The sequence below is a fragment of the Antennarius striatus genome, chromosome 20, assembly GCF_040054535.1.
Source record: "Antennarius striatus isolate MH-2024 chromosome 20, ASM4005453v1, whole genome shotgun sequence".
Lineage (NCBI taxonomy): Eukaryota > Metazoa > Chordata > Actinopteri > Lophiiformes > Antennariidae > Antennarius > Antennarius striatus.
The window spans coordinates 13,098,588-13,125,010 of NC_090795.1; the positions used below are offsets into that span (position 1 = coordinate 13,098,588).

The 26,423-nt window shown below is 40.2% G+C and overlaps 1 protein-coding gene across 2 annotated transcripts; it reads right to left on the minus strand.

The window, feature by feature from the left end:
- Window positions 1–1,455: 1,455 nt before the first annotated feature.
- Window positions 1,456–25,934, minus strand: itgb1a (integrin, beta 1a). 2 transcript variants are annotated; one of them, XM_068343878.1, is made up of 17 exons: window positions 25,643–25,934; window positions 11,787–11,859; window positions 11,335–11,420; window positions 10,460–10,679; window positions 10,203–10,373; window positions 8,689–8,927; window positions 8,254–8,409; window positions 8,053–8,148; window positions 7,434–7,523; window positions 7,164–7,304; window positions 6,692–6,894; window positions 6,352–6,590; window positions 6,006–6,228; window positions 4,585–4,820; window positions 4,192–4,358; window positions 3,117–3,194; window positions 1,456–2,630 (listed from the first exon to the last, which is right to left on the minus strand). In XM_068343878.1, exons 2-16 carry the CDS (start codon window positions 11,857–11,859, stop codon window positions 3,117–3,119), a joined length of 2,418 nt encoding a protein of 805 aa, XP_068199979.1. In that variant the 5' UTR covers window positions 25,643–25,934; the 3' UTR covers window positions 1,456–2,630. The 2 variants fall into 2 exon arrangements, with proteins under 2 accessions (XP_068199979.1, XP_068199980.1); XM_068343879.1 differs by lacking the exon at window positions 3,117–3,194.
- Between the last annotated feature and the right edge of the window lie 489 nt (window positions 25,935–26,423).

Consider the following 26,423-nt stretch of genomic DNA (forward strand, 5'->3'; position numbering starts at 1 on the left):
AAGTGTTTTGAAGTGGGTCCGATCCCAGCAGTTAGTGGTCTAAAGAAGCTGAGACCACTTTCCCTTATTTGGCAACTGGTAATGCTTTTACAAGGGATTCCCAGATAAGGCAGGCAGTAAATAAGTGTCCCAGTTGCTACTGATTTTATCTGGGATTCCCAAACTGACAACTATCTTTGTGGCAAGTTTGTCACAGATCCAGAGTCCTGCTAGTATGGTGGGCAAGCTTCAACCCATTCAGAGAGCATGGTGACAAGATATTCTTCCCCTTCACTTAGTCTTTACTTTAATTTTGAAAGTTTTTTCTGTAATTGAATGTGCAGCTCAATGTATTAAAATGACTGTGTACTCACTGTGCTGTGTGTGACGGAGGTGTTAATTTCCCTGATGGAACCTCCTCCAGGGATAAATAAAGTTATACTCTACTCTCTACTCAGTGTGGTGAGGATACTGATATCATCGGTTAGTCAGCTTTCTTCGACACAACTTTCTCATCCAGAGTTCCTCTGCTTTTCATCTTATACTTCATGCTGTACTGTCTGATATACTGTCTGTGTTGTACTGTCTGTGTTGTACTGTCTGTTGTACTGTCTGTGTTGTACTGTCTGTGTTGTACTGTCTGTTGTACTGTCTGTGTTGTACTGTCTGTGTTGTACTGTCTGTGTTGTACTGTCTGTGTTGTACTGCCTGTTGTACTGTCTGTGTTGTACTATTTGTCTGTGTTGTACTGCCTGTGTTGTACTGTCTGTGTTGTACTGCCTGTGTTGTACTGTCTGTGTTGTACTGCCTGTGTTGTACTGTCTGTGTTGTACTGCCTGTGTTGTACTGCCTGTTGTACTGTCTGTGTTGTACTGCCTGTGTTGTCCTGCCTGTTGTACTGTCTGTGTTGTACTGCCTGTTGTACTGTCTGTGTTGTACTGCCTGTGTTGTACTGCCTGTTGTACTGCCTGTTGTACTGTCTACCGTGGGTCAGAGAGGACTGCAATTTCATCTGTGCTGTATGTCGTGCATATATGGTACATTTGACAAAAAAAGCTGACTTTGACTTTGACTAAATCAGCCACAGGTGTTGGGCAGCTTTATGGAAAAAGGTAAAGACACAGATATCGATGTGTTGTCTCCTGCTTTGCTGCTGCTCCCTTTGCATCAGCTCTTTAACTTCCTCTGGAAACCTAAGTACAAGCATTACATTTACTGACAGCAACGTGTTTTGTGGAAGGCATCCAGCAATACAGTGTGTAAAAGGCTTTCGTTATGATGCTAAGAATTCGTCTTGGTCCAGATACAAACCTGGAATCTATACAGATGATAACAGATTTGTCTTTTGCCAATTTGCAAGCTCTGCTAATGCCGCTAAGCAGGAATTATGTTAAAGCCATGAAGAACATACCAAAATACCAGCCATCTCACTAAAACCAGAACAAAAGGATGTTATCATATAGACATGGAAAGAAAGATAGTTTTTGGACTTTATTTAATAAATAACCCATAACAGCATTGGTAGAGAAGATGCTATTGAAATAAAGGCACTTTGAAAACAATACTGTAAAGGCTTGAGTGTGGTACTTCAGAGGCATTTGGGTGTGAAAGAATTTTAAAAGTGATTCATAAAACATCTAAACAAATACTCTTGTTTCAGATTTACTAATAAACAATGAGATCACAAAAACAGAAAAATATATTTGGTGTACTTGACAAACATAAGGGAGGACCTGAGAATGAGTAAAAGCTACTGCAGCTGGCACACAACTATTTCATTAGTTCATTGCAGCCTGTGTCATGATCCTTGGAGCACATTGCTAAACATTTCCACATTTTCAGAATTCTAACAAGTGGTATACAGTCCCTTTTCTGATAGCATATCAACGCCTCAAAACACGATGGCTGATATTAAACTTCATTTTGTGAATTTACTATTCGAGCCTCTCAGCTGCAGCTCAAAGCTACATTTACACCCACTGCACAATCTACTGCCATCCAACAAACTGATCAGTCAACACTGAATGCTAAGTACAACATTCCCTACGGCAGTTGTTTTCCTTATATACACACATATTGATATTATGCGCTACAATGGCTGCCAATTTACATATGGACTCAGGTCCTGTCTGGAACACAGAGAAACACACAGGAAGTCAGTGCACAGAGAGACGAGAAGAGGTGAGAGACAGACCGTGTGACAAAGAAGATGAGGAATTCTTTGACATATATTGTGTATCAATTGTGTCCATGTGTGTTTTAAAAAAAAAAAAAAAGCTAAATCCTTCATCCATACCAGTCCTGTGACAGGAAATAACACCTTCATGTCATAATTTCTGCAAATATGCAACTTAAAAGTATATACACATACTGTATACTGTACACCTAAAATACAACAAATGCATATAAATCATGAGTGTTAGTAAAAATACAGATGCAGTGGCTGAATGGTACATTGTAATGGCAAAGCGACAACAAGAAATGACATAAATTCCACCACAAGTTCCGCTCAGACCCCAAACCCACGGTAAATACTGCAGTGCTCAGATACTTGATAGCAGAGTTCACTGAAAACTATGATGGCATCATTTTCCTTCATATTTGGGATTGACCACCGTCGTGACAGCACTTTTGTAGATGGGATTTTCACCCTGCAAAAAAATAATTAAAATCATGCTATTATTATTATTGTTATTATTATTCAGATATGCAGTGTATATAAAGTACTTACATTTTTCAAACACATTCACTAAATGACACAGAATAGAGTTACCAATGGGCATCTTCATTTCATCACCTGTCAGATATTTACAGCTCATAACCATGCTTTTGTCACAACTGCTACATACCTGTAGATACACATTAAGCATCCCATTCACACACACATAACATACTCACCAGATAAAGTTTCAGTATTTGTGCTCTGATGACACTTAAAGACAGGACACACCATCGTTTTATCTGTTTGTGTTGTCACAGCACACTCATGCACCCTTTTTATTAACTATGGATAGCACTTCTTTCAATTATATTTGACTATAAGTCTTAAAAGACGTGGAATAAAGGAAAGGAAGCGACTGTGTGAAGTAAAGCCACACACAAACAGCCCATGCAGGAAAAGAAAAGATAATACAAACTTAAAGAACAGCAGCTTTACGTCCATAGTGTGGGTTCTGGAAGTTATTGATAGGACTCTTGTATATGGGGTTGTCTTGCTACAGGTAGAGCATAAGGACAGAATGTCATTCAGCAGGAAAAGAGATGAACAACACACACACAAAAAAAACATGGTAAAAACAAATCTGTATAGAAGGAAAAAGAAAGAGTATGACTGAGTGTTCTCCGAGAGCTAGGAAAGGAAAACAATGTGAGAAACAAAAGGTACAAGTGAGGACAGAATCTGACCAGACACAGTCTGATCAACTGATACAGACGTGAACCCTCGTTCATAATTTTTCATTGGAAGCTTTTGTTCAGAGAATAGGTTCCTGTCTACAGACAGGGAACATGTCTCCTTACAAACTAATAGTTTTCTTTCATTATGGGTCGTGGCCCCGTGATGAGCTGGCATCTTAACCGAGGTATACCCCAGCCTTTTGACAAAACCACAGCTATTTGAAGATTCACTTGAAGTCTGTGAATTGTGAAGGATGTGGAGTCAGAGACCTCAAGAACGAAATGACAGAGTGAGTAGTGTTGATGAGGAACATCTGCCTCGTGAAACATACACTGCAGGTTTTCTACCACTAGGTGGAGCCATAGTCCCACGCATGACGGTGAGCTGCGCTCCATCCGTCTGATTTATTGATGTTGGCTGGTGGCAGGGCAGAAAGAAGGGAGGGGAGAGCCTTTGGCCACTCCCTGGAAAAAGTCCAGCCTTGCTGCCCAACATTCCCAAAAGAGGTCCACCAAGGCCCCAACACTTTCCCTATTTAATTAGAAATTTCAGGAACAACACATTTAATCTGTTTTAACAGCTGTGGGCCTTCAAACAATGTGAGCGACACACTAATAATATCAGTGAGTCTGTATTTCTCATCTGCTGCTACGAACAACAAAGAATCTTCACAATTCTATTCCCTAACAGTGGCTGACTTTGCAGACCAGCCAAACAGCTGTTTTCCACATTTAAAAGACTCCTGAAGCCAAAAATCAAAAACAGTTATGCTGCTTTTTTTTTCACAGATGTAGTTAGAGTTCCTTTACACCCACCGTATCCCATTTGGCATTCATCTTCTCCTTTTCAAACTTGGCAAACTCTCGCCTGTCATGGATGATCATCAGTAGCTTCCAGATGAGCAGCAGGGCTAAGCCAATCAGAACGATGCCGGCGACCACGCCTGCCACGATTGGGATGATGTCAGGACCGGCAGGGCAGTCTGAAGCAAGGCAGGGGACAGAAAAGTGTTTTGGAAACTTGACGCAATGCTAAAAATAACACAGCCATGGCTAAAACATGCATCACGCAGCTGTATGTGAATAAACAAATGATCTAATTTTGTAGCTCAACCAAAACAGCCCCTGTAATTAGCTTTCTCTGTAACAGAATCCTTCCCCACCCTGGAAGAAAGAAGTCAGCTCATGTTAGCAGAGGTTGATGCTTACCCAGTGTGTCCACAACATGGACCTCCTTCTCCGTGTTATTGTTGACGGCGTAGGTGTAGTAGAACCAGCAGTCATTGGCGTCCCTCTCCTTGCAGTGCATCACGGGGTAGGTGGCGTCGTTGGGCTGCGGGAGCTTGTCCCTGTCCTTCACTTTAATCAGGTTGAAGTAGCTGCAGTCTCTCTCACAGGTGTCCTTCTTCTCACCGGTGCCGAACGCCCTACACTGGACACACTCTCTGCAGGAACACCGTGTTGATGCAGTTAGTCATGAGGTGAAATCCACTACCATTAAAGGGTCGCACTAATTATTAAAAGACCCCAGAAATTCTCACACTAATATCCTTTACTATATTATTTTATATTATTTTAGGCTATTGGTTTTAAAACCTTATCAGAAAAGGCTCAGACCCCTGATGTAAGCTTGAGAACTCATCTATCTGTATCACTAGAGTCTGAACTGAACTTGTAATCGGACATTTACACAAAACAGACATGCTGACATTTTAACAGAAAATTTAACTTATACTGTGAGCATATGAGGAAGTTAAGAAATGTTTCAGTTGTGTTTCTATTTTACAAAATGATTGAGAAATAAACAGTATTTCAGGGAAATCGTAGTTTAAAACTGTATAAAGCTTATTCAGAGGAGTGGTGCACTATTCCAAGAAAGAACTGCATTTCTGAGCTTTGAATGGGAAATGAAGCAACAAGTCTGTATTAACCTCAACATATCACAATGTCATTGTTAGTGGTTATATTACATCTGAAGTTAATGATTTCATTTAATTCTATATTGTAATCAGATTCAGCAAAAAAATTATACTTGTGATTTTATCTTATAATCACTGTATTATTATTATTATTATTATTATTATTATTATTATTATTATTATTATTATTATTATTATTATTATTATTATTATCAGCAGCAAACAGACCATAACAGCACAGAAAAACCAGTGTATTGCACTTTGGACATGAAAAATAGTCTTAGGTCTGTTGTATTAAGGGTAAATTGGGAGTTTATACCCAGCACCAAACTGGATACTTTCACAGTTCCTCTGAATGACTTCAACAAACCTGTATCAAATGGAACCATTTGAGGCAAGAGAGAGAAATATTGCTTTTTTTTTTAATTTTTATTTTGTGTGCGTCTTGCAAACACATTCCAAAGTTTAGCCAAAGCTAATATGAGGAATTTACTGCCTCAATTTTACCAAATGGGAGAGTAAGTTCCCGTTCTGTTGACCAGAATAGACCTGGATATTCTTCGACATATCTGTGTGTTGTCATTGATCCTTTGTTTGGATGGACACAATAAAAAATCAGGATTCATCCTCATGCACCTAGCCTATTGCAATACTTAGCATACGACCATCTTAAAGTGTTTGTGTGTCCACACATCTTCCTTTCAGACTTACTTATGTTCTACACAGACTCCAGGACAGGTAGGACATGTCTCACAAGTAGGACCCTGGAATTTGGGGTCTGTACACTTGCAGATTCCACATTCACACGATCCTCTGCCGTTACAGAGCTGCTTGTTGCTGGCCAAACACGTGGAATTGTCCATAGAACAATCACAGGCACTTCCGGTCCACATGGGGTCACAGATACACACTCTGCACTCACAGCGTCCGTGGCCTCAGGGACAGACAGTCAGAAAGATGAGTTTTTTCTCCTTTCATATTCTGCTACATGCACAAAGGAGGTCTGCTACTCTGAGCGGTGCCTGAGAGCTGAGACCTTTCGAGTTGTCGGACTCACCTCCACACAGTTTGTTTCCAGCACGATCACAGTTGAAGTTGTCACACTCGCAGTACTGGCCACTGTACCTCTCCTCAGGGTTTTCTCTCTTCTTGCACTCGCATGTGCCGCAAACACATTCTCCATTGTTGCTGCAGATGTCTGTGCCGTTGTCTTTACGGCAGGTCCGATCCATGTCCTCTGTGGCCACGTCGTTGCTGCTACATTCACACTGCCTACCCACACGCCCCTCGTTACACCTGGTATAAAAATCAAGTTGGGATTTTAGCGTGTTCCTTTACACTGACACAGACATGTTTTCCTCATACAGTACAGAATGTGAAAATGTTCACAGACTTACTTGCAGGCTCCACATTCGAAGGTCCCATTACCAAAATGGCAGAGCTGACTGTTCTTGATACCGTCATTGTGGCATTCACACTCGCAGATGAAATTTAGTGTAATCTCCACCTCCTCTGTGAATCCTAGGGGTTTTATCTTAATGGTCTCAGGCTTGCCTTCTTTCGGACAGCCTTTAGATGTCACACTGATGGTGAACATGACCTAGAAGTCAAGAAATAAATATTGTATTACTATTTAATATTAAATCACATCTTGTATACTCTAGATCGTGATGGCAACATTTTTCAGCGAAAGTAAATATGTGTCCAGAGATTTCTAGAAGTTGTTGTTACTGATGGTGTTATTATTACTTAAATGCATGAATTTATTTCCATTTATTTCAACACTTTCAGTCTCTTAATGATCTGAATGATGTGTGTTGTGTTAAATGACCACCAAAACAACCAAAAGAAAACCTTCCTAATCCTCACCTCATCCCCAATGGAGATGTTGGAGCACTTCCGTCCATTTTCACCCTCACTGACCACTCCATTCTTACAGCGGGACGTGTAAGCTATGGTCACTCCCTCTGGAAGCTTGCTGTTCTCCAAAATAACCTCAGATGAGAGCGACTGCCAAAGGCAAGAGATAAAATAAATATTACGCTTTCCTGCACTGGAATGTCCTCTGGTAGCTTTGTTTGGACAACACATGCCAAAAAGATGCTAGTTTTTTCACTAGGAAAGAGCTTGTGGTCTTACATTGTAAGCGTCTATAATAAGGTTGATAACGTTGCTGGAGTTGGCAGACAGGGTGCCCACTGCAGACTTTGGTATGAGATTCTTCAGCTCCTGAGGACAGAGGAACATATTTGAGAATAAAGCTTTGAATAAAGTTTATGAATCTTGTAATCCGTCTAAACAATAGTAACAAAAACAAATGTTCAATGACACATTTTAATAAATGTTTGCAGTCTGCAAGTACAAACCCTAATCAGCAGAAAACACAACATAAAAAAATTAAATGAAAATGTATGTTAAAAATAATTAAATAATAAATTCTATTTGTAGTAGAGGTAAAATATATACAACAATGACTTCAACCTTGAAATAATGAAGTGTTTTTTTAAGGATACTAGAGCTACTGTGACACTATGAAAAGAAGTCTAATCAGTGTCAGATGAAACTGGATTCCAAAGTAACAGCATAGCAAAGGGTAATAATAATGGCTCATAGCACAGGAATCAAGCAAAGATGACAGATCTACGTAGTGGTCGTCTTCCAAATGCACACTTATGCGTAAATATTAACAAGAGGGTGGTTGAAAATAAAAGGCTAAAAATGAAGTTGTGTGACAGAGGAGAGTCAGAGGGGGTCTCACTTGGTAAACTGGCTGGAACTCTTCCGTCACTGCAAAGATAGTCTGAATATTGTTGTCACTCAGCTTCTGAACCAGGTGAGCAATGGAGGGATAGTCCTACAAAACCGGATTCACGTTAACACAGTCAGCATGAGCAGGAGTCTGTCTGACACTTCAGCTGAAAGAGTTATCCCACTGTCTCCTCATATGTAGAAATCTTACATAGTAGTGGCTCATTGTGTACACGTTGTTCTCCAAGTGACATTTCCCATCATTGGGTAGAACGATGCCACCCAGTTTGCCGTCACCTGCAAAGTGGAAACCAGCGTCGGTGGAGAACACCAGCAGACGAGTCACATTCCTCCAACCAATCTGTTCCTGAGGATGGAAGAAAAACACTCCAAGTGAACTGTCTGCAAACAGCCAATAAAAGCTTAGACGAAGAATGTGACACATTCACTTTTTGCTATCACTGCATCCAAAAATCTCCCTGTAAACAAAAAGAGCTCGTAAAATATATTTTCACCCATCAGCACATTAATTGGCCCTGTATCGCTCCAAGTAAGTGTTTTATTGGAAGAGTTGTGGGAAACTAAGTATAGTTATTTCCAACGGAATTACTGAAGAGTGGTGAATTTCCCTTCTTTATTTTCTTACCCCACACACAGCCACTTGCATGATGGCATCAAAGCCGCCTTCAGGAGAGTCCAGGTTTCCGGAGATGTGCTGCTGGCCCACCAGAGTGTTGAACTTCTTGCCATCACTGGTCAGCTTCAGGACGTTCTTGTAGCTGAACGGGCTGGTGCAGTTCTGGTCCCCTGTGCACGGGTTCAGCAGCTTGGCCGGGGTGGTGCTGATGTATGGCATGACAGTCTTTTCCACAAAAGAACCAAAACCTTGGAAGGGCAGAGGAGCTTAGAATTTAATTTCACACAACCTAAGCTAAAAGGCAACAAGTGATTTTGTGAAGGTGCTTTGGTATGAAGAGTAAACTGACACCAGATCAAATAAGAGGAGGTCAGCAAGCTCTCAAAGGTTTAATGGTTGGTTTGTTTGTGCGGGTCACAGAAGGTCATTCAGACTTGGAAGCCATTTAATAAACACTATAATAGACTGGTGAATCAAGTCAGGGAGTCTAATTCAAGAGTTTAACCCAGGATGGACAGTACTGGCCACCTGGTCATAGTTAAGAGGCCATATTCTTTAAAGATAGAGTAACCCTCAGCAATCTAGGAGAACAACTTAGATTGACCTTTTCTCTTCCTGATGTTGTAAATACGGCCCCCAAATGTCACACTGTTTAACACATCCTGTTGGGGGTTATTGCTGTGGGCCTGGTCCCAGTGATCAGACCCTTATTTCCCTGTTGTTGTGTGTAAATAGTACTATAGAAACAACATAGTCATCTAGAATGAATAATTATACACAACAAGCAGGTTGTTTGAACCTGACAAGTTTCACATCAAATTCATCCATGTACTAAAAGATAAATATTGTGTGTATAAAGTTGCCATGGCTGCGTTTGTTTGACTTAAACAGATTTTGTAGCACCATTAAACATGTAGAATCAGTTAGTAAAAGTTCTTGTTTCAAATGTACCATTGGTGGTCCAGGTATTGTTTACTGGATTAATTTAAAACTAAATGAATGAACTTAATATTGAATAAATCAAAACTGTTCAACCTGATGGCTTTGGAGTTATATAGAGCGATGTGTCAAAGGATTCTTTGCAGATTTAGGATTTTTTGCAGAGTGAATTCCTGGAATGTGTAAGACAAACAAATTCCAAAAGCAATCTGTGCTTTTAGTGCTGAATAAAGACTCATAGAAAGAGAGTAACTACAGCAATCTGATTTGGATGAATTCAATGAGATGTAATGGACAATGCTGCTGTCTTCATTACTGATCATGTAATAATTATATCCATGTTGTCTAGCATGCTCAGATCCATTTTTACTTCAAAAAGGAAGTCACTCTGAGTTGATCGAGAGTTCTTTGTACTATGATTTCATTTGCGCTATGTTAAATTTTGTATTCTTTGCATAACCTGTCCTGTTCACTCGAAGTGACTGAACCACAACAAAAATGTGACAATGAAAACCATTCATTTCTTTGCACCCAAAGCAAGCACGCTGTTTAATGTGATCACACTCCATGATGCAAATTCTTACCTATCCTGAAATCAGAGGTAATCTTTGACATTTCAAGCATCAGACTAGTTCCCAGGTTCTTCACATTCTCCAAGTCATCCTTCATGGAGAAGGACAGGTCCATCAGGTAGTACAGGTCAATAGGGTAATCTTCTGCCCGTTTGAACTTCAAGTCAAAAGACTGAGGCTCACCTGCGTGAAGATTTCATAATTACCTCTGGTAAAGCACTGTGGCTAAAATCCATTCAATTCCAAAGGTAAAAAAGACTGAGTCTCACCAGATCGGAGGGTGAGGGTGAGTTTCTGGGGCTGGATCTGAGTGATGTCCTCTGGTTTCAGTTTATCGGCTCCTTTTTTGCGATTTGTCACAGTTTTGTTCCTGATGACATCCTGGCTCCCGTGGGGGTTTTCAATCAATTGTTCATCACAGCCCCTTTTTAAGAGTGACTGCAGCTCATCACAACGGGTGGACACGGTCTCCCCCTGCTTCAGGAAGTTCTAAGGGTAGAAACCAAGGGATTATTAAATGTATAATCAATCAGTTTTACATATGACAGTCACAGATTTGTTATAATATCCTTGCATTATCCGGGAAAACTGATATCTCTCAAGGATCAGGAGAAACGTGACTCGGTAGGCCCCTCTCACACTCATCTTGGTTTAGAGTTCTCAGTTGGTCTGCACACGATAAATGTGTTTTAAAGCCCCAGAATCACGACTCCAAATTGTTTTGTCTCAAAAACATGAAAAACTTATTTAAGTTACAAAAATAGATCTAAAGAATGCAGTATATTTTTTTTTTAAATTGAAGACCTAATATATCAAATCTATGAAAATATAGTCCAACCATTTATCAATGATCTAAATTAATGTAATAAAACCTGTCAGTTTGTCAGCAGAATTTTCTGCTCTACTGTTACCAATCAAATATATGTCTGCTTTGGTTTTTTAAGTCAACACACCTGGACAATTTTTTATGTATATTTCTGATATTTTGTATTGTAAAAAATGTTTTCAAAAATGTTGATCAGCCTAGCTGCAAATCAACATAGGCAACAGTCTGAACCTACATTGTTACGTTTGCTACACAGTACAACTAAAATCCAATTGCCTTTCCCAGCAGTGATTACAACTGACAGTTTCATTTACATACCGGGTCTGAACACCAGCCACATTTGGCTCCAGCCTGGATGCACTCCCCGCAGTATTTGGCGTTGGCATTGATGCAGTCATTCCCCTCTGGATGGAAAACAAAGAATAAAGAAAAGAGGAGGCAAAATCAGATGGAGCAGGGATTCAGCACAGTCTCTGCAAAGTAAGCAGCTTGTTAAGCCTCCATGTTTATGCATCAGTTCATCTGGAAAGCTGAGTGATCCACGGTAATCAGAGAAAGAGATGGAATATTCCATCTTTCCCATTATCCTCTGGTGAATGACATTAAGATCAAATAGCAGGCCTCTGTCCCAGGGGTAGTCGTCATCTTTAAGTGCAGTTTACCATTCAGATGACAACAAAATTGCATCACCTAATGTAATGACGTCACAGCAATGCAGTCATACAAGCCAGTTTAGGTAAACACATGGAAAGGGGACAGATCATTCTTACCTTTCTGACCGTTACTGGAACAAAACACTGCTAATAACGTCGATATCAAGAGCAGCTTCAATTTCACGTCCATCTGAAAACACACGATAACATCAGATAACGTGAGTCCAGTAGTATCATCAGACACCTACAGCAGGTTGGAAAAGCAATATGCCGCCATCTTTGTTAAATATTAGTCTGTGTGCAGACTGATCGCTTGATTTCATAATATCCTGGTCAAAAGGATCCCACAGAGCAAGCAGGAGATGAAGCACTGGATCCATAAAAGGCTCGATTATAATTGGAGGTAATAAATTATCCAGTGCTAAAAGCTTTGTTATTCTTAGTCGGCCATAAGGCTAACAATCAGGTCATACAGTTCTCACACGTATGAGCACATTAATGTACCGACACACACACATGACCCCAGTGGTTTCTTCTGTAGCTTCATTTTCCCAACAATCCACTTCACTGCAAATAGCATCAGCTCCCTGGAGTCAACCACTCTCTTCTCATTAATATCGATCGGCTGTCTGTTCAGGCTCTTTGGGCGGCTTTATTGATGCACCTTTTACTGGTCTTAATTGAAAAGCACATGACTTACTTAGGATGAGAGAATTGAAGGACCTTCAGGCGAAGACTTAAATGTTGTGAATACAGGTCTGACAACATATGTACAGTGAGAATTCTATTTCTGTTTTGCAGCTACAATGTGTGCTAACATTTGCTAATTCATGAGAATAAAAATCACATCTGAGGCTGACAAAATGTCATAATCCAAATGTCATGATAACTGATCCAGTGTTACAAAAGAAATTTAAGTCCGGGCCAAAGCTGCGCACTAAACAAGTAAAATAAAAAAACAACAATCCACAAAACATTTCAAACTCTTTATGATCCAGTGGGATCCATCTTCTGGGAACCATAAATGTTTTAACATTCAACTTTTGAGTGATTGGAGTCCAACTGAAAAGATAAATTCTGTTGTTGAAACAATAAATCCTTCATCACTGTTGCTGTCTCAATAGAGAACAGACATTTCTGTTCTTCTCACAACTAATGGTTGGCAGTTCTAATGAGTGACAGCTGGAACAGCTCCAACAGACGGCCACCGCATCAGTGGCCTGGTGTCGTATTAAGGTGCAGAGGTCGGAGAAGGATTAGCATGTTCTGAATAGAATTAACGTGGAATGTTCTTCAAAACCAATATCTGGCTGGACCATAAGTCAAGGAAGTTGTTTCTATGAGAACCTCCACTGCGGTTCCTAATTGCTACCCCACTGGATATTAAAGCATTAGGTTCACATTAGAGCTAAAGAGAGATAACGTGACCCTCCGTCTCTTCATGGGTACTGAGGCCAGTGGTTGATGCTGGCTATTCATAGCGGGGGCTGCATTCCCTGACACTGTGGTAAAGGAAGCTCTGACGTTCACTGTGTCCAGTGTTGAGTGATGCATTCCTGAGTGTGTGTGTGTGTGCGTGTGTGTGTCCGTTTATACAGACAGGAGGCTCAGACGGCCTGTCTACAGCCACCCAGATTAGATCAACTGGCTTGAATCTCCGCTGCTGCAGTTGAGAGATGTGTGTGTGTGTGTGTGTGTGTGTGTGTGTGTGTGTGTGTGTGTGTATTTTCACAGAGGATATACCAAATTTGAACCAGGCTGCTGTCATTATTCAGCTACAACACATCTAATACGCTTTCAAGAACATACAGTACATGTATCACTAAATGTCTATGTTAGAATAAAAGATCCATACGGTGTTTTATCTGTCAAAGATGTTTAGTAAAAGTGACAGCCAGCGAGCGAAGGAGTGAAAAAAACAATGTGTAGGTGAAGGAATTTGAGATTTGCAAATAACAACATCACATTCTCTGATATTTTCTTTACAGTGTAGCTGTGGTTTCTACTTCAGCTCCAAGGAATCATTCAAATGCAAACTATGTCCATAAAACGCCAGTCAGGTGTCAAGTTAGAAAAATCACTATGTTGTCTTCAGTTCCAAGAAGCTTAGCAGCGGAGCAGAGGAATGCTGAGTAAAAACACTTGAATCTCCACAGTAAAATATGGCAAAGACTTAGAGAGGCCTGAGAAACAAGCATAGGGGGCTATGCTGTCTTTCATCTATACTTCACTGAATCCAAAAAGAGATTTCTTGGTTTATATCTTCATAGGAAGAAGCTGTACAGAGACAAAAAACAGACATCAAGCAAATGAAAATTTTTGGAGGAAAAGTTTAAACCCTAGTTTTTAACTTTAGTTAAGCAGAGCTGTTTGTGATTATTCTGGAAGCTTAAAAAGGGTATTTTTGGTGTATTACTTGCTGACCACTGCATCCCACTTTCATTCTAAGCACAAAACGAACATGTGTGGTCAACACAAGGCCTCAAATTTGTTGAATAACAAAAGTAATGTCCTGCATATAAAAATGTACTGGGGCCCAAGAGGCATTACATTACATTACATTACATTACATTATTTGACCAATTGGATGAAGCTGCATCTGGAGCTGAGAGCTAGGATAAAGGCTAAGGAAAGAGTAAATTTCCACTGGATAGATTTTCCTCATACATGCACAGAAATCTGGTTTGGCACAGAGAAGCTGCAAGCAAGGGATTTTTAGCTGGAATTCTGTCTGTTGGATGGATGAGATTTGTGGTACCCAGAGAATGAAACAATAGTCCTTCTTTGTTTCAAAGAGTAGTATCACAATAAATAATTAAACGAGTCTCAATATTAGTATTTGAATTTCACAAAAAAATTGAAGTATTACGCGAATCAAAACTACTAATATGTGGGGAAAAGGTTGAGGACTATTGATTTTTTCAACAGACCCCATGCTTAAATGTATTTATCTGATGTAGACAGACCAGCACTGTTACAGTAAAGGTGTTTGTGTGGCTCCTGTGTTCTTCCTGCATCTCATTCTGATGCTAACATGCATCAAAACAGTCTACTCCACAGTTCTTGTCCACTTATCAGATACACCCCAGCTGTGACTCATGGCTTTCAGTGTTGAACAGCTTCAAAGATAAGGTGTTTGGTTGCAGACACTGAGGTACATGACAAACAAACAAGAAACAAACAAACAGGTCACACCTATCAGGCATTCCTGAAAGACTAACCACAACAGAAACCTGAAACACTGTTAGCACTCGGACACTTTAAGCACTGGGTCACTGTTAGTATTGGGACACTGTTAGCACTGGGACACTGTTAGCACTAGGACACTGTAAGCACTGGGACACTGTTAGTATTGGGACACTGTTAGCACTGGGACACTGTTAGCACTGGGACACTGTTAGCACTGGAACACTGTTAGCACTGGGACACTGTTAGCACTGGGAAATGTAAGACACGAGGCCCATGATGTACGACTACAACCATGTATTTCTGACTGTGTTTTCATTATGTTTCATCACAAATGGATGTAAGTTTTCATTACAAATGGAGTTTTAAAGCAGTTAAATATTTACAGTACTTAAAAAACGGAAAGTTATTGAATACAAAATAAAATATGCATACAGGTAGTTGCATTCTATCCATTTAACATAGAACTTTATTGAATCATAAAGCATCCAGACATTCACTCCACGACGGTCTCCAGAGGCTTCACTTTCCATAATCACAGATAAAACCTCAGTAAACACAAACCATGAACTCTACTCCTCATTTTATGTTCTCTACACTTTAGCGAGAAGCAGCTAGCAACATTCCTTATAGTTTAGCTACTTTATTAAAATGGGCACCAGAAGAAAACACTTCTGCCAAGACTGCAAAACATTTCTTGGATCTGCTTCTGGATCCAGTAACACCTCAAAATCTAATTTCTTCACCCCGATTCTTAAAATATTCTGCTAATCAGCAACAAAGCAAAATTATTGGTGGAGGTAATGATATAATCTAAAACAATTTCGAAGAAGAAGAAGACATACACTTTATTAATCCCACAAGGGGAAATTATATTGTCACGCAGGTATAGTATATACATTCTGTGTTAGTTTTTAACAGTATACAGGCCCCCTGAACACAGCACACAAGGGGGCCAGTAAGCAAGCAGTTAATACACACACAACAAACGACACACATTGGGAGGCAGAGTGACTTTGCTTGTGGTAATCATAAGTAAATTTTTACTTTGAAGATATTTACACAGGATAAATAAACAAAAATATAAATGAAAAGCACCTTGAATTAACTTTTGCCTGACCCCATCCTAACTTAACCACACAACTTAAGGTTTGAGTGGATAGATTTACTTTTCTTTAAACCATGTCACAGTTTCTAATTAGCAAAAGTACTCCAACGAGCAATGTAGTGACAAATGACCAGTGGTCAGAGAGACAAAGACGCTACAGAGTAAAGCTGTAGCAGCAAAGAGCTGACGGTGGCTAACAGTCACAGCACCCTTTGTGAGTGAAGGTCTAGGCTTCTCTCACTCAGAATGGCTGTTCTTCTGGGGCTGTGAAAAGAAGGAATGGAAAAGAAGGAAAAACAGGAAAGGGCGGTGCACAAGTCTGAGGGGAAAAGGGCTGCCTCACATCCAAAGGAAAGGAAGTTACAGATTTCTTGGCTTTGCTGAGTTCACCTTACATTCTCTCAAAATCCTCCTTTTTAAGGTCAACACAGTATTTATGAGGTCATCTGGTAAACGCGAAAAAAAAAAAGAACAGGTCTGTATCATTTAGTATCTGTAGAGGCTTTGAGGATCTTAAGATTAGTTGATATTTTATCAAAACATTCCAAGATACATCCAGTCAACTGTTGTCAGTGTATGTTTTTTTATTATACTGTATACTCCCATCCTCCCTTGTTCTTTCCCTCGTTCTTCTCTCCCCCCTCCATCATACCACCCATACAAATGCTGCTCACTCCTTCCACAGTGAGCCAAACCAAACCAATGCTTCTCTGACTTCAATACCCTTCAAACGCTGCAGAGACGCCAGACAGAACTGAAGGAGAATACCAAACAGTGTTCGCTGTGTTTCTGTCCACATCCCACCCCCATCCAGAGGACCCTCTCATAGCAGACAAAAGCAATGAATCAGGCTGCCCTCTGAGAGCGTGACAGAAGGTCTGATCCTTAAAGTGTTCACACTCACCATCCCCTCTTTGCCAGAAGAGGCTCTGTGTAATAAATGATACTAATGAGACAGATGCTAATGTCTTTAATCTTTTGATGCCACATTGCTTCCAGGTCATCGATGTGAACAGACAACCCAAATGTGACCTTTTCACAGAAGAAAATGAGAAAAACACCCCAGAAGAAAGGAATGAAGACACAAACAACTAGAAAAAATGTCATCATAGTTTCCACATTACAAGAATTCTGGCATTGAATGTTTTGTCAGATAGAAAAAAAAGTGAAAAGAACTGTGGGGCTTGCAAGTGAGGAAAAAGTGACGGCAACGATTTTCTATCGTCTTCAAATATTTGATGTTGTCTTGATAGAAACAAATAATAAATTGGTGTTAATTAAAACAGTAGAAAAAAAGTATCAAGATCAACCAGTGAACAATATGTCTGTTAATTAAAGCTATAAAATCATGATACATGTAGCTCCTACTTCGTAGCTGTTGGTCTGTGACATCATGTTGTTTATTTGCCATTAGTTCCCATGAGTGATTATGAAAATATTATACAAGATAAACCAACGTTATTCATAATTCTTATGTGGCATTCTTAAGTAGCACAGAGAAGAAGTAACCCAAGAACTATTTGGATACGGAGAGACAGAGTTTTTCTGCTGCCACAAAGTTGACAAAGATGGTACTGTTAATGTATTATTAATCAGAATCAGATTCAGAGTTCTTTATTGAGCCAGGGGGGAAAATTGATTTTTGTTACAATAGCACTGCTCGAGAAAGAAGCATAGAAAATGTCACAATAAGAAAAAAATTTAGAGTCAAGAGCGAAAAAAGAAATGGAAATAAATAAATGAATAAAAATACAAAGGTATATACAGTTATTTACAGTTCTTAGTGTCCAAGCTTCCATTTGTTCTACTCCTCGGTGCATCACTGTCAGAGTGAGGAAATGTACATTTGATGGTCACAGACAGGACGGATTTCCTATGGTGCTCAGCAGTGCATTTAGGAAGGGTCACCCTAATGCTGAACCAACAGCTGTGTCCCATCAACCTGTTGAACAGCTGGTGGCCCTCATTGTCCAAAATGACCTTTAACTTGGACCATGTCCTCCTCTCCAACGTCATCAGAGAGTTCAACTTAGCCCCAACAAAGTCACCAGCCCTGTTCAGTCTGTTCAGTCTGTTGGCGTCCACCACCCTCAGACCACTGCCCCAGCACACCATAGTGTAGGAAAGCCATGGACACCACAGACTGGTAGAACATCATGGTGTTGGTGTAGATACATGGTGTAGATATTAAAGGGCTTCAGCCTCATAAGGTAAAAGAGACAGCTTTGGCCTATCTTACAGAATGTATAAAAGAACCTCAAGTCGAGCAGTGATAAAAGAGCAAACTGATTTCAGTATTGTCCAACCTTCTATATCTTTAAATCCAACCCTGCGCTTCTGGAAAGTGTCATGAGATTAAATGTGGGCATGAAAATGCAAATTTCTGAAACGAGGTTCAGAGTGTAATCTTGTTCAAACGTTACTTTCTTCACTTTACGGTATGATGAAATGTATTTGGAATAAAAAGATGGTTGAATTTTGGAAAAAAAATCTATCTAGTAGCTCAGGGATACAACAGTACAAATGGTTCTGAGTCAGGGAAAACAGACAGAAAAGTGTTCATCAGGTATTCCAGAGCAGTTTCCAAATAGATTTCCGCAATAAACCCGTAATTATGCACTCTGTAATGTTTTAACAAAATAATAAGGGTAGTAGTTACAGGCTAAATGCTACCTTTATGAATAGCTCGACAGCCAGCTTGTTGCTGGTCTTGAAAATTCTGCTCTGCTTTTCATACAAAACATTTAGCCACATGCGTCGACTTGAAGCTTGCCAACATTCCTGGTGTGTATGAAGGAGGCTAAAGATACCAGTCTGGGGGGAACTGCTTCAGAAGCCCTTTCTAACTTTGCTGGTAATAAAATCAATAACACTTAAGCAGTTCTGCTTTTTCAGCATATAAAATGTATTCGTATTGAATAGAGCTTGTACCTCATGAAATCATGTTGTCCAACAGCGGTTCGGTAAAAACAATTGAGGCCAAACCACAAGCATTGGAAGAAGGCCAAATCCATATCGCTATTCGTGGCTCCATCTCAGTGTTGAAAATAGCTGTTCGAAGCTAACTGTTATTTCTGACTCATCCTTTCCACCTGGCATCTGCAATCACTTCTAATGCATACAAGACAAGAGCAAATCTGCCTCCCACAGAGATAAGAAAAAATCTCCCACTGACCTTGAGACTTTAAAAGATGAGATATTGATGTCTCAGTCTGGGACACAGACTATGTTTCACATAATTACACATCAACATTGCACTGAATTTTAGAGGGAACAACGTGACTTTAGTCAAGGTTTCCTTAAGTGCATTTGTTACTTGACATTGAGTGTTTGTGGTGAGCAGGTCTAAGGGCTGTTTACACTCCAATGTTTCTGCTGAAGATGGAGGCATTTTTTTTTGTGCTTACATAGCACCATTTTAAAAATCATTACTATTTACATGAATCTCCAACAAGTAATGAAAGGTCAAAGCAAAAGTTGGTGGTGTAGCTTTTGGAAGTCAACACATAAATTGAGGTCACAGTTATAGTTCAGAAAATCTATATTGGAGGAGCATCAATAAATTCAAACGTCTGCAGGATAAACAACAACCAAGGCATTTAGAGATTGCAACATCCCGCGACTTACAGGGTACCCTGACCTACTTCCAGGGTAGGTCAGGGTACCTTGAAAGTAGTACCTGGCAAGTGCATAGCTTTGACCTTCAAGGGTAGATCAATGCTATGCACTAGCTTTGACCATAGTTCAAAGCTAGTGAATAGGTAGATGAAAGGTAGTGCTTTGATCTATGGTCTTATTCACACTGGCCTTCTCCCTCCTCTTTCTATCTTATCCAGTTCTTGAGTGTACAAAGTTTCAATATGACCTAGTTTTCTCAAAGTCAAGGTCATCAACTCATTTTCATTCCCTTTGCTGCCCGAGTAACCTGCTTTTTGTTTCATCATTCTATCAGTTGCAAAGATATTTGGTGGACATACCAACAGACGGACGCACGAACAACACAGAGCCACTGACAATTACAATACATCACCACTTTGAAGGGGGAAGAAAACCCAACATTGTTTGGAGTTCTGCCCATAGTAGGCTATCTGATGTCTGTGTACATAATGAAGGCTTATCAGTAGTGTGTTGTTTAAAAAGTTTCCAGAGCCCACTATCAAAAGTTTCCATTTTCATTTCCTGAAAATGCCGTTCTCTTAAAACTGGAGTTCAAGATCCAACAAAGTTTTTTTGGATAGTGGGTGAAATAGTCGTCATGCAGAGAAAGGCAGAACAACAGTCATCACGACCAACACTTTGGCTATCAGTCTGAGCTCAGCATTCAGCCTGTGGTGTTGGGACATCCTGTACAGCAAGCCCCCCAAAACCTGTCTGAGCTGAGCCGTCACTTCCTTTGCTGAAATACAGGAAGCTCATACAGAAACACACAGGAAGCCAGTGTCATGGTGACTACAAACCAGCTGCGATGTCCTCTGAAGATGACAAATCTATATTTCAATGAAGACAGGAAGGGACTGAAACAAAAGAGCGAGAAAGCAAAGGGACCACGTCGCCTTGTTTAGTTGCTGAGTCAAAAATGCTGTGAGCTGCCAAAACGGCAGCATATTGTCTTTGTGGACCCAGCGTCTCTGATTTGTAAACCTAAACCAGGCCATGAATGTAATCCAAACTCTGGGAAAAGCTAAACAAGCTTAAAACTGCTTCAGACAACACCAAAGAACCCTATTGGGAAGAAATAAAAAATCTGTGACAGATATTAATTTGAGAAAAACCACAGAGCACCTGCACTGCTGAGACAGGGAGAGGAATAATTTAGATAGATGGAGGCAGCCTGCAGTCTCCGATAAATATTTACAGAAGGGGGTGATATTTTAACAGTCTGTGGGAATGGAGACAATGATGAAGACCAATTCTCAAGAGCTAATAGTCCCAACAGTCAGTCTGCTTCATAGCAGCTGCTGCCATTGAGGATGAACTGTTATGATTATATTAAGTCTGGGTTGGTCTTAAGAAGTTAAACAACACAAATTTATTGAAATGTGCTAATATAATGTGAGCATGAGATGATAAGGACATCATCTAGCTTGCGTTAGTAGTTTGTACAGTATAAAATGTAATAACAAACATTCTACTAAGGTCATCTTCCTATAACCTTGTGGGCAGCTAGGATTGTACTAAACACCAATGTCAGTTTAATGTTTAATGTTTACTTGGTTCACAATTATTTTACAGCATGTTAACAAGCTAATAACACGCACACACATACAACGAACAGAACCATGTGGAAATGACTGAACTGAGTTATGCGCTGTACTGTTTTTCTTTTTTAGACAAACAGATTTGTCATCATGTGGTCTTAATCCAACATTGAGGCATCAATAAGACAGCTGTGGACACCTCCAACCGGCCGTAATGCTTGAAAACTAGCACATTAATGATAATCAGATGTCTTTCATTAGGCTGCAGACCTGACACATGAACTAAGGGACTTTCATTTCCGCTACCACGGGAGAACTACAGAGCTAAAAACAGTAAGCCCTCCACAGTTACACACATGTCCTCCCGGGAACAGCAGAAAAAAATCTGTCATGTTACATTCTCACAGCATATTGGGGAGGGGGGTTGTCACTAATCGGACATCTTGTTCTAAAATGAAAAGTCAAGGCTTGCATTTCAGTGCCTCCTGTCCAGCGTCCCTGAACGGGGACAAACTGAATTAGAAATATAAAGTTGGTCTTACAGCCAGAACGAATAGTGTGGAATTTTTTTCCCCCCCAAAAATTGCTACTGTTTGACATTATTTGCATGCTTCAATGTAAAATGCACATGTTTTGTGGAGTTTTTTAAAAGGCATCAGTGTCAGGAATATTATGTGAAATCAGTTGAGATCTCTCTCTCTCTCTTGATATCCTTTATTAGAAAAGTGACCATTCAACATGTCTCAACCCAGTTCAAACATGTTTGACAGGCACAATAAAACTTCATGTAACTTCATACTCATAATGGCGATGAATGATTTTGTTGTCCTTTAAGAGAAAGATGAATGCAATAACGATGAATAATCACGTATGAACAATGTCATGAGGTTGAGAAATGGTTAAAAATGTGTCTTATCACGCCCCGAATGCTCCGTGCACACAAAAAAATCATGATTTGAATGCTCTGTGTAAATGAGGACATAAAAAAATGAACAGATTGCAAGTTGCACCAGTTGTGGACAATTAGACAATTAACTCACTTACTGTTTGATATTTCCTGATTGTCTGCTGTTATGTTGTATTTTATCTTTTAAAGATTTGTGTGGCTTTCAATCTTTTTTCAATCTTTTAAATTTGATTGTTTTTATCAATCAAATTCCTGTAAGAGGAGAGACCACTTTACAAACCCAAATAGAGATTATAATAAAGAACATCTTTCAACACATCTACAACTATAAGAATCCTGGCTTTGAAGAAGAACCCATCTATGACGCCGTAGGACTACAAAGTGTTTCCTGTTTCTGAAATGTCAGACTGGTGGTGACTCATGTAAGATCCCCAAATCACGAAAGTCCAAAAGGCTCTCTGCACAAATACAGAATCAATGGTGGCATTATATAGATTCATGCTTAACTGATGTTAAGTGCATTGATTCTGATCTTCTCCTTCTACTTCTCCTTTCGGCTTTTCAAAACCTGTAACGTGCTGTCCCTCTGATGTACTTATTCCTGATCCTATCCATCCTGGTCACTCCCAAAGAGAACCTCAGCATCTTCATCTCTGCTACCTTCAGCTCTGCCTCCTGTCTTTTCCTCAGTGAAACTGTCTCTAGACCAAACAACATCGCTGGTCTCACCGCAGTTTTGTACCTTTCTTTTCATTTTAGCTGAAACTCTTCTATCACACATCACACCTGACACTTTTCTCCACCTGTTCCATCCAGCCTGTACACGCTTCTTCACCTCTTTTCCACACTCTCCATTGCTCTGGACTATTGGTTCTGATCACTAGTCAATAAATGATGATGTAATGACAAATAATAGTAATAATAAAATAATAATTAGAAGGAGAATAAAAATATCATTGGCGTCGCGCCCAGACTCTCCCCTGCCTCACTCCCCAAGTTCGCTGGGATAGGCGCCAGCAACCCCGTGACCCGCAACAGCACTGAAGATGTATGTATGTATCATCATCATCATCATCATCATCATCATCATCATCATCAGCAGCAGCAGCAGCAGCAGCAGCAGCAGCAGCATTCTTATGCAACTCATTTTGCTCTATCATTCCCAGTGCTTATCAGGACTAGTAGACATAATAATTTTTCCATGAAAACGTCAGAAAATAAGAATAGAAAAATCTAAAGACTCAACTGCTTATTATATTTAATTTATGAACAATGTTGGATAGGCTATAGTATGCATAGTTTGCAAGACAAACTACCGACAATACTAGAATGACGACAATATGTCCTTGTCATTGTATGTTGGAGTAAATGAAAAAAGACAAAATTCTGATTCACTGTCCAATCAGACACAATACCAGACACCTCAGGATGTCCTTCTGCAGGCCAGGGGTTAAAGGTCCTGCCCATAAACATCCCATTATTATCCATTTATTTATTCTCATCCCTCTACTGTTTACTGTGTAATAAACGCCAACAACTCTGCTTCCTTAATAGGCACAAAGTATTGAGGTTGGCTTCTCAACCACAACTTTCCATTTGGATGCAATTACAGCTGGACTGCAGCAAAATTTTAGTGTGTGTTGGACAAGTCAGTGTTCACATTTGAATGAAGCCACATTTCTTAAGCAACGTTTTCAGATCCTTTTATGAATGACAAAAATGGTATTTTCTCACACACTGGCTTCTGCAGTTCACACTTCACAAAACCACATTAATGAATAAATAAACTCACATTATGCAAGTTGTGCAATTATTTGGTAACTTGTTAAGCTTCATTTTTCTGCAGATTTTAGCAATCAGGGGTCAGCTTTAACCACGCCATTCCTCATCAGTGTTTCAGAAACGTGTGTTTTTAGAAACGAGGGGTGTCCACAAAAGACCCAGAGGTGTACTTGAACCCAATGTGGAGAGAAAGACTGAACAGAGAATGGCAAAGTCAAAAGGTTTGGCTATGAGCAAGTCTGGTGGTCACAAACCAAAACCAAGAGTGAGACCCACCCCACAATCTGGATGCAAAAATAGACAAACCTGGGCCAAACATGACTTCCAGAAGAAAGGAACAGAATACAAGCAAAAAAGAACAGTAGTGAGTTGCAAATCAATAGCTGAGGTTTTTTTTTCTATTTCAGTCCAATTGAAATTAAAAATGACTGAGTGGGCTGAGAAACCTTTAGAATGTAGGAAAGACTGCAGAGGTTTGCACTTGTTGGTCAGGCAAACAAATCACTGCTGAACAAATCACAGAAAACTGCTCCTCTGGGATTACTGGTTGTAGATCCACTTTCATATTTGCATGAACGCATGTGTGCAAGAACGTGTGTGAGCGGGGTGGGGGTAAATGGTTACAGCAGTCGATTATTTGCACGCCTCTGAGCTTAAGAGCTCCCCATCCGACTCAAAGCATGTGTCACAGGGGCCAATCGTACACATCCATCTCCTCTGTCCCAAAGGAACACGGCAACACAGAGTCAAAATGTGCATATTCATCACTTCCGTCTCCAGGGGACAACTACACACATAAGGTGTGTGTCACTCAAAGACGCAAACATCACACGTCCACAAGAGATATCCGGGTGTGGCCATCTGTGTGCAGTAAGTAGCCTCGTAAATCAGGTGGGAGCACAGCTGCTCCGCAGGGGTCACATCCATTCAGCTGGTGGCTACTGGCTCCGCTATGTCTTTCAACTCCCCCACTGTCCTACATTTACCCTCCTCCTCAATTAGCCTTCCTCCCCTCCCTTCTTACTGTCCTCCCCACACCCCCTCTCATCCCCCTTCCTTGGCTCCCTTCCTGCCTCCATTTCCCTGATTAAACTGTGCTGTGGAATCAGTGTGGTCAGCTGCATTCAGAGGGCTCTCATCTCGTTGCTCTCATTCAGATGAAAAGGGGAAACTGGAAGCAGGGCAGCCTGTCATTTACCAGTAACAAGGAGTAGGTTGTGCTACTGTGTTTTCATGTCATTGTTGTAAATTCATGTTTCACTTCTAAATAAACATCCTCACATCTCAGCTTGCTATTTGTAACACCTTACTTTTTCATGAATTTCTTTTTGTGTCTGTGACCTCATTGATTTGAGATGCTTTCAGGACTCTAAGCTGTCATCTTCTCATCCAGCATCTCATGTTGAGAGAAGTCTGAAGTCCTTTCAATGGAACATTCACTTTGAATGTGACAGTCTATTGAATGTAATTATAGCGTAATATTTCATAATTCTAAAATAAAACAACATAATAATGTCTCAATATAATAATGTAAGGTAACCGGGTGCATTTGAAACCTGTAGACGACCTGGTTAAACTATTAATACCTTTATGTATAAATAATGGCGTCAATAACTCATGTATAGCAAGAGTGAAATGTTAGCTACTAACTGTGTTCAGAAAATAGTATTCTGTAAATATTTCCGCAAAAGTAACACAAACTTTCATAAAAATCATCCTAACAAAAATAAAGAGAATAATTTTTAGGCTGTAATAAAAGCAGTGTCGTGTTGAGCCGTATTTGTCAGCTTACCGTAGCGTTGAGGTGTTATTTCGGGAGCCGCATACAGAAGTTAGCTAGTGATGATCCGCTAGCAGCAGCTTGACGGACAGCGGCAGCGACCGTCTGCCCTGTTGGCACCGGAGTCACGGTATACTCAGCAAGAGTCACGGTAGAGTCCTCTGCCGCTCATTCCCTCAACTTCCCTCCGCGAAAAAAAAATGAATACAATAAAATAATAAAAACAGTGAGATTAGCAGAAGGTCCCAGAGGCTCCCGGACACACGTCTGCTCCGCTGTCCCAGCCTGGAGAAAGCGGAGATGTCGACCCTCCCGCAGCGCTCCAGAGGGACCCCCCCTCCTCCATCACGGACTGAACAAGCGCTAGGAAATTCACACAAATCACTTCCGGCTGGGACATTCAAAGTAAAGCACGAACTGTGTCCTGTTTGCCGCAGGCACATTTTTATTCATTGCCACTGTTGTCGATACTGAAGACTACAGTATTATTAATGTTTGATATCTTGATTATTGTCCTGTACAATGTTTTTTAAGCTTTAAGTGATCTGATGATGCGACTTAAGACTTAAATATTCAAAAAATCACACAAAACTGTTGCTGTTATTAATTTAATAACTTAGAAATTTATTAATTTATTAATATTTCATCCAATACCTGCTTCATCGCGAGAGTCGCAAGGTGCTGGAGCCTATCCCGGCTGACTGGGGGCACGACGCAGGCTACACCTCGAGCGCAACGCCAGTGCACCGCCGTATTATTATTATTATTATTATTATTATTATTATTATTATTA